Source organism: Ailuropoda melanoleuca, chromosome 1, assembly GCF_002007445.2.
Source record: "Ailuropoda melanoleuca isolate Jingjing chromosome 1, ASM200744v2, whole genome shotgun sequence".
NCBI lineage: Eukaryota > Metazoa > Chordata > Mammalia > Carnivora > Ursidae > Ailuropoda > Ailuropoda melanoleuca.
The window spans coordinates 14,943,542-14,951,312 of NC_048218.1; the positions used below are offsets into that span (position 1 = coordinate 14,943,542).

The window sequence follows — 7,771 nt, forward strand, 5'->3', positions numbered from 1 at the left end:
GGGGGGGGGGGGGGGGGGGGGCGGGAATCTACTTAAATAAAAAAAACTCAGCAAGTCTTACCTGATCATCTAAAACTGGTAGAGACAAATCAAGGAAAGATTCATGAACCAAGGAGACCTTAATCAACCAAAAGAGATAAATGTAAAAAGGAAGGAAAAGATTCATTTTAGACATTATATAATAAGATTATGGTGGGAGGGAGTTACATTTTAAAATAAATTCTCAAGAAAATGAAAGATTACACAGTGTTGAGGACTTTGGGTTAGGAGAAATAAATTCAAATGTTAAACTAACTTCTTTCAGACATAAGGAGTGTTCACAATCCCAGGAAAGAACTATGAAGATTTGGGCAGTCCAACAAAAAACCTTATGAAACTAGATAATGAACTATACTCTTTTTTTTTTTTTTAAGTCGGTGGCTGTTAAAGGGATTTTATTTTATTTTTTTTTTAAGATTTTATTTATTTATTTTACAGAGATAGAGACAGCCAGCGAGAGAGGGAACACAAGCAGGGGGAGTGGGAGAGGAAGAAGCAGGCTCCCAGCAGAGGAGCCTGATGTGGGGCTCGATCCCATAACGCCGGGATCACGCCCTGCGCCAAAGGCAGACACTTAACCGCTGTGCCACCCAGGTGCCCCATGAACTATACTCTATTAGTATTAGTGAATAAACCCAGTCCACACTATATCAACTTACAGTCCTGCATTCATCACACATGATTGTACTAGTGAGTTCACCACCAAAGATGCGGTCCACAAAACTTGGTACAGATTTTTTCTTTTCATAATCTAGAAGGGGCAAAAAGTTCATCAATTACCCTTATATAATTAATTAAATAAGTTAAAACTATTTACTTACCTATCTAATCCTAAAATTTTATTTTTAATTTCCTATCCCACAGGTTTTCTCTGTTCATAATTACCATAATTTTATTTTTATGCTATAGTCAGCAGCAAATACTCCACTTTTGAGCATAACACAATTTAACAAAATCATGTCTCGTGAAAAGAAAAAGTTCTTATCCTAGTTCTAATCAGTGGAAAATGGACCCTGCAAGTCAGTGGGACCTTCTATATATCGATATCCCCACTAGTAAAATGAACAGATGGGGCCGCACTAGATGATATTCTAGATCACTTCTAGCTCTACCACTCTAATACTCAGCAGCAAAATTAGGCAAGAATGCACGTAACTTGCTTTAAAACTCTAAGACTGAACTCCATTCAAAATCAAAACAAAACACACAAAAAAAATCAGGAAAATGTTTCAGACAAAATCTTCCTTTTACTTTTTTTATGTTCCCAGAAATAATCTTGGTAAGTTTAGTGTAAGATAATTTTACCACCTGGTCACCCAATTTTCTAAATACATGAAATGCATAAGCCTTATTCCAATGATAAGTATGTCCATTTATACAGAACACACTTGATGACAGCGCCAGCAGGGCAGGATTCTCTCCACTACTAGCTTGGCCCTAAAGGACACCAAGGAGGCAAAGAGGTGCTATGTGTTGATTCTAAACTGTGCTTCATTGGGGTGCCTGGCTGGCTCAGTCACCCAGTCAGGCAAGAGCATCTGACTCTTGATCTTAGGGTCATGAATTCAAGCCCCACAAAAACAAACCAAAAAAAAATGGTGCTTTACAATATAGTAGCCACTAGTCACTTGTGATGATTTAAATTAAAATTAAATAAAGATAAAAATTTTGCCCCTCAATTGCCCAGTCACATTTCAAAAGCTAAATTGCCACATGTGGCTAGTGGCTACTATATCAGACAGCATAAATATGGAAGGAAGAGTTCCATGATTACAGAAAGTTCTATTGGACTGATCTGTCCGAAATCTTTAAATGCCACACAATAATAATAATGAAGTTGGCCCCATGATTAACAAACCAGCTACTGACAACTCAGACAAATGTAACTCACATATCACAGCTCATTAGAAATACAGTTGACCTTTGAACAACATGGGTTTGAACTGTGTGGGTCCACTTAGATATAATTCTTTTCAGTAAATACAGCACAGTACTGAAAATGTATTTTCACTTCCTTATGATCTCCTTAATAACATTTTCTTTCCTCTAATTTATTTTACATAGGAATACTGTACATAATACATATTACAAAAAAATACATGTTACTTTACTGTTCAGGTTATCAGTAAGGCTTCCAGTCAACAGTAAGCTATTAGTAGCTAAGTTTTTGGAGAGTCAAAAGTCATAAGCAGATTTTCGACTGTGTGGGAATGGGGCAGGAAGAGACTGGTGCCCTTAACCTCTGTTATTGTTCAAGCATCAACCATATAAGCTTTTGAAAAATAAATTGGTGATCTCATTTTAGCTCTTTAAGTTCCACTACAATACTGCATAAAAATAGAACAAAGTTAAATTTTTCAAAAATATTCACCTTCAGAGTACTGAATAATTTTTTAAATCAATGGTGATCAAGAAAAGTTATGTTAATAACTGTGAATTTGAAATACAAGTGCCAGCAATCTTGTCCTAAGAGACAGAAGAATTCAACTATAGTGTGTTAGTTCAAAAAGTCAGACATTACCTTTAACTTTATTTTTTAGTTCTTCATCCAATTTTTCAGTAGAATTACCAAATGCTTTAAGAATTCCTTTACTCACTCTCTAAAAGTAATAAAATGGATATATATACACTATTAAATTTTTTTAAAGTTTTATAGTTATTTTCCTTAGAAAATATGTAATCAAGTCAAGAAAGTGATCAAGAATTAGCTCCCCAAACTTACTGAATAAAAATTAGTATTTCTAAAATCACATTTCCAAAATTAATTCAAGGAGCTAAAAAAAAATCACAAAACAATCACTAACCCCTGAACAAAGGCACTGTCTTACTTCAATATTTTAATCTAGTCAAACCAAAGCTTTTCAGCACATGCCCACCTCCTTTGGAAAGACCACTGAAATACCATGTCCTAGAAGCAGACTGTTTAAATGAGAGCTACAGAGGACTCCAGTGCTCAAAGCTGAAAGCCACCATTACTGGGTGACCCTAAACAGGTCCTGAACCTTATTTACACCCTAGCTTCAAGTCTATGGAATGAGAAAATGATTAACAGCATCTACCTCAGAGAAAGGTTGTGAGGACCAAATACGGTAACTCACATAAGATTCTGAAAACAGTACTTACCATAAAATAAGAACAAAATAAATATTATCACTAGTTATCACTTGTTATTACTAGTATTACTATTATTAATTATACTCAACATCTCCAAATACATTACATCTGGCAATCTACAAACATTAAAAACATAACTATGCTCCCTGACTCTTAAAAATGAACTTACTTCCTAGACTCAAAAGGCTATGTTAAATCACACAGTAAGAGTAAGAATGCACTGCAACTGGGAACTGTTTCGGGAGAAACATTTTCCAATACGCTGGAGCTCTCCTGGCATAGGCTAGTACAACAGAATAGAACTCCTAAACAACAGTAATGACCTAACCAGCAAAGAAAACAGCATCATGGAAAGGAGAATCATTTCTAATTCTCTTCATTCATTCTACTGATTAAAATACACCAGTTGAAAACACTGGTGTAGAAAAAATTTTTAAATACAATGGCCTCAATAACTATTTTTCATTGCTTTAATAACCCTTAAGATGTCAAATGCCAGGCAAGTTAATGAAGACAGGATTATAAATTATACTAGTCAAAATATGCTAACTTGTTGTTCTTCTGCTCTCATTCCATCCAATAAATAGCGAAGCAGCTCCTGGCTGTCTTGCTGCTGATAGCCTTTAAACCGTACTGCTCTACAGAAAAAAAAAGAAGAAAAGACAGAAAGAAAAACAATGATGAGTCTACTAAAATATGAAACTATTTTTACAAAATCTTAGGATCACATCCCAAATCTCAGTGTTCTAGTTTCTCAAAATTTCCATTCAGTTCGACAACACCCTTAGCAGATTTAATTTTCACGTGAAGTTCATGTTTTTTAATCCAAATGAAATAAACCGTGCTATACTATATATACTGGGTTGACTCTAATGCTACTGAGTTTTTCATATTATTTCTCAGCATCTTACCGATGCACTGAAAACAAAATCAAAGCAGATACTCACTTTTTACAGACCTGAGAAAAGAGTTCTTTAGGTGTCACGATTCCCTTTTTGGTCTCTTGCATCTCATTAAGAAACTGGCTCATGGCTAAAGTAAGAGGGCCTGGAGGCTCAAGGTTTATTTCTAAGGGTTCCTGAATATGGGAATAAAAATTACTTTCTTCAGTCAAAGTCTGGAATCATTTATGTTACCATAACGTAGCTAGTCAACGTTATTGCCAATGTTTCTGATAGAGCTGTCTCATTTAAAACTCCAAATGTACATCAAAAGATATAGAAAGTTTCTGTTCATTGACTATTTATGAAAATTCAGTTGTACTGTTTTAGTTTTAGAATATCAGGAGCAGACTACCTAAGAACTGAAAGAGCCAGAGCAAAATGTGAGTAATGAAAATGGACAGGATAACATTCATTCTGCTACACACCATTTAGGCCCCCTGAGAAACTGTTGAAAATAATAATGCATGCCTAGGGCTTCACGCCTATCAACAGCTTTCCCAAGGACACCAAACACCAGAGCACAGCAGAACATGGCATGCACATAGCAAATAAATCTAAAGGCTTAATCTATTAGCCTGAAAATGTTTAACTCAGTAGCCTAAAATAAAAGCAAACAAGTAAAAAAGGTGAAAATGAGCATCAATTCTTTAAAATAATTTAGAATGCAGATATTCAGAGAGGAAAATTACTGACTATAAAAGAAAATCTTGAAGTACATACAGTTAGTGCCAAATCGGGTGGTTCGATTTTTACAATTGTTCCAGACATTTTTACTTCTTTTAGTAGTTCTCTCAGCACTGGTGTTTGTGACAAATTCTGGAATATAGGATGGAAAAGAAAAGGAAAATTATTTAAAAGCAAATCAAATATTTATTTCATCACTCAAATATTTAAATAATTCAAGTATTTCTTAAGTGTCTGTTCTATCAAAACAGAAAATCACTATCAACACTGCAGTCTTCATTATATGTATCTTAGGTAACAAAAAGTAACAGTATGCTCTTCTCCCCCATTTTTTTGGCTCATAAGCTCTTCAGTTCAGAGTTACTCATCACCTCAAAAAGGCACTGCCTACCATCCAACATGAGGTAGCTACCTTACCACTACCACCACCACTTGTAACTAAGTATTTGTTTCTGCAGTAGGTTATCCCGTGCTTCCCCCACCTGAGTACAAGTTCCTTGAAGCCAGGGGCCATGTTTGTTTTGAACTCTAAAGCACCCCAGTGCTTAGCACAGTGTTTTACTGTAATGCAAAATCAACATTTCCTTAAGTATTCTTCAAAAATGCAGAAATAAACTACTTGGGGAAAAAACCTAATACTTTAAGTAGTAAGTATGCAAAATCAGCCTATAATGTGAGGCAAAAAATTTTTAAAGAGGGAAAAAAGTTAACATTGGCACCTGCATAACTGCATTGAAGAAACATGTATTTCCCAAATTACTGAGTCCTTTCACAGTTATTTGGGAAGAATTCGTGGAAGGATTTTCTTTAGTCATGTTTTCCTTTTTTTCTCGCTCTTGTTCATTTTTAGTCTCCTTTTCTAACTTTTTATTTTCAAGTTCAACGTTACCATCTTTTGTTGCTTTAAAAAAAAAGGAAGGAAAAAAAGATTTAGCAAAATGTGTAATACAACTATACCAAATGCAAAGTTATACTTGGGACAGAGTACTAGAATTTGTGAACTTTTACCTAACATCAATATTCTCAGCTGTTTTGATTTTAAATGTTCTCTAATAAATATAAGTAAATTACCATCACGAGAGATAAACCAATGAAAAATATTCAAAAGTGATGGAAGCAGTAGTTTGACAAATGAAACCAAACAATGTATGTTTGGTATAAACCTTCCCCTTTTCACTGCACAGAAGTTTTTTTGTTTTTTTTTTTGTTTGTTTTGTTTTTTTACAAATGAGCACATCCTACCTTATGAAATTAGAGTATAAAGCAATCAAGTAAAGAATATGGACATGAAATAAATTTTTAAATGAATGGGTCAAAACTGAATCCTGAAGTTAAGAACAAACAACTCTGGCTGTGCAAAGATAATTCTGTGACTGTAAAAATCAAAATGAGCTTAAAGCAGATGATGTATACCAACCCAATTAACTTAATTATGCATGAAAAAAAGCTGAGAAATATCTGGCCTTCACTTCTATATCACCCAAACACAAATGTAACAAAATAAATTTAGTATGAGGCAGGTCTCTCTCAAGTACCCTACAGAAAGGGCATCACTGCTCATTACTTACTCCAGACTCATCACAGACTNCTTCTTCCTCTCCCACTCCCCCTGCTTGTGTTCCCTCTCTCGCTGGCTGTCTCTATCTCTGTCTTATGAATACATTAAAAAAAAAATCTTTAATAAAAAAAAAAAGAAAAAAAATGAAAAAAAGCTGAGAAATATCTGGCCTTCACTTCTATATCACCCAAACACAAATGTAACAAAATAAATTTAGTATGAGGCAGGCCTCTCTCAAGTACCCTACAGAAAGGGCATCACTGCTCATTACTTACTCCAGACTCATCACAGACTCTTTTTTTTTTTTTAAAGATTTTATCTATTTATTTGACAGAGATAGAGACAGCCAGCGAGAGAAGGAACATAAGCAGGGGGAGTGGGAGAGGAAGAAGCAGGCTCATAGCGGAGGAGCCTGATGTGGGACTCGATCCCATAACGCCGGGATCACGCCCTGAGCCGAAGGCAGACACTCAACCACTGTGCCACCCAGGCGCCCCTCATCACAGACTCTTTATCACATCTGACTAGACTGTTTCTCAGATTCTCTTCTAACACTTTATAATAATCTATATTCCCACTTTTTTACATTCTTAACCAAAAATAGTTTCACAGTTTGAAATCAACCATAATTCATTTTATTCAGGCATATGTAATGCTAAACAGTACAGATACATTAAGTTAGATACATTAATAGATACATTAAGATACATTAGTTAACATTACAGTATACATTAGACACATTAAGTTAAATAAATACATTAACTAGATATATTAAGTTAACATTACAGTATACATTAAGAAACAAATTATTTTACCTGATTTTGGAGTTGTAATACCAGCTTGTTTTCTAACATAATCAACCACCTGACCCAATCTGTTTGAACTACAATACTGGACCTCATCATCGCATAGGTAACACCTGTGTCCCAAAAGACCACAGAGAAAAAAAGTGACGAACAACCAAAAAAGGGGACAAATTATAATTCTTGGAACCCAAAATGTGTAACCACCAAATTATTCTACTAAAGAAAATGAAAATAAAATTCTGTGTTTTCTTGAAGAAGACTATCCATATTAACTCTGGTTTACTATTAGCAAGGTTAGCCAGAACTGTGGCTACATATAAATACTGTGGAAAAACCCCAAACATTTTACTGAAATGGCTATTTACAACAGTAAAGTCAAAAGTTTTTCTATGCATATTTCAAAATACAGACTTACATCGTCAAAATTAATACATTTTACAACTGACAGATGTTCAGTGAACACCGCTGTTGTAAATGGTTTTTAAAGATGCGAAAATTAGTTTCGATGATGTTATAAGAAATATACATACCAGCTTGACATTTATTTTCATGCAAATTCACTGCCAAAATTTTACTATATTCTCAATTCATCTGAAATTTGTTCTCAGTGTCCCAATTTTTTTTTT

The 7,771-nt window shown here is 34.5% G+C and overlaps 1 protein-coding gene across 1 annotated transcript in view; it reads right to left on the bottom strand.

The window, feature by feature from the left end:
* Positions 1-7,771, bottom strand: part of USP16 (ubiquitin specific peptidase 16) — a 31,423-nt gene that overhangs the window by 13,306 nt on the left and 10,346 nt on the right. The window contains exons 4-11 of the mRNA XM_034655890.1: positions 7,155-7,353; positions 5,501-5,682; positions 4,818-4,913; positions 4,101-4,231; positions 3,704-3,791; positions 2,561-2,639; positions 699-790; positions 62-118 (exon numbers count right to left, since the gene is read on the bottom strand). Of these exons, the coding sequence (XP_034511781.1) occupies positions 62-118; positions 699-790; positions 2,561-2,639; positions 3,704-3,791; positions 4,101-4,231; positions 4,818-4,913; positions 5,501-5,682; positions 7,155-7,353 (924 nt within the window). The remainder of the gene's footprint in view (positions 1-61; positions 119-698; positions 791-2,560; positions 2,640-3,703; positions 3,792-4,100; positions 4,232-4,817; positions 4,914-5,500; positions 5,683-7,154; positions 7,354-7,771) is intronic.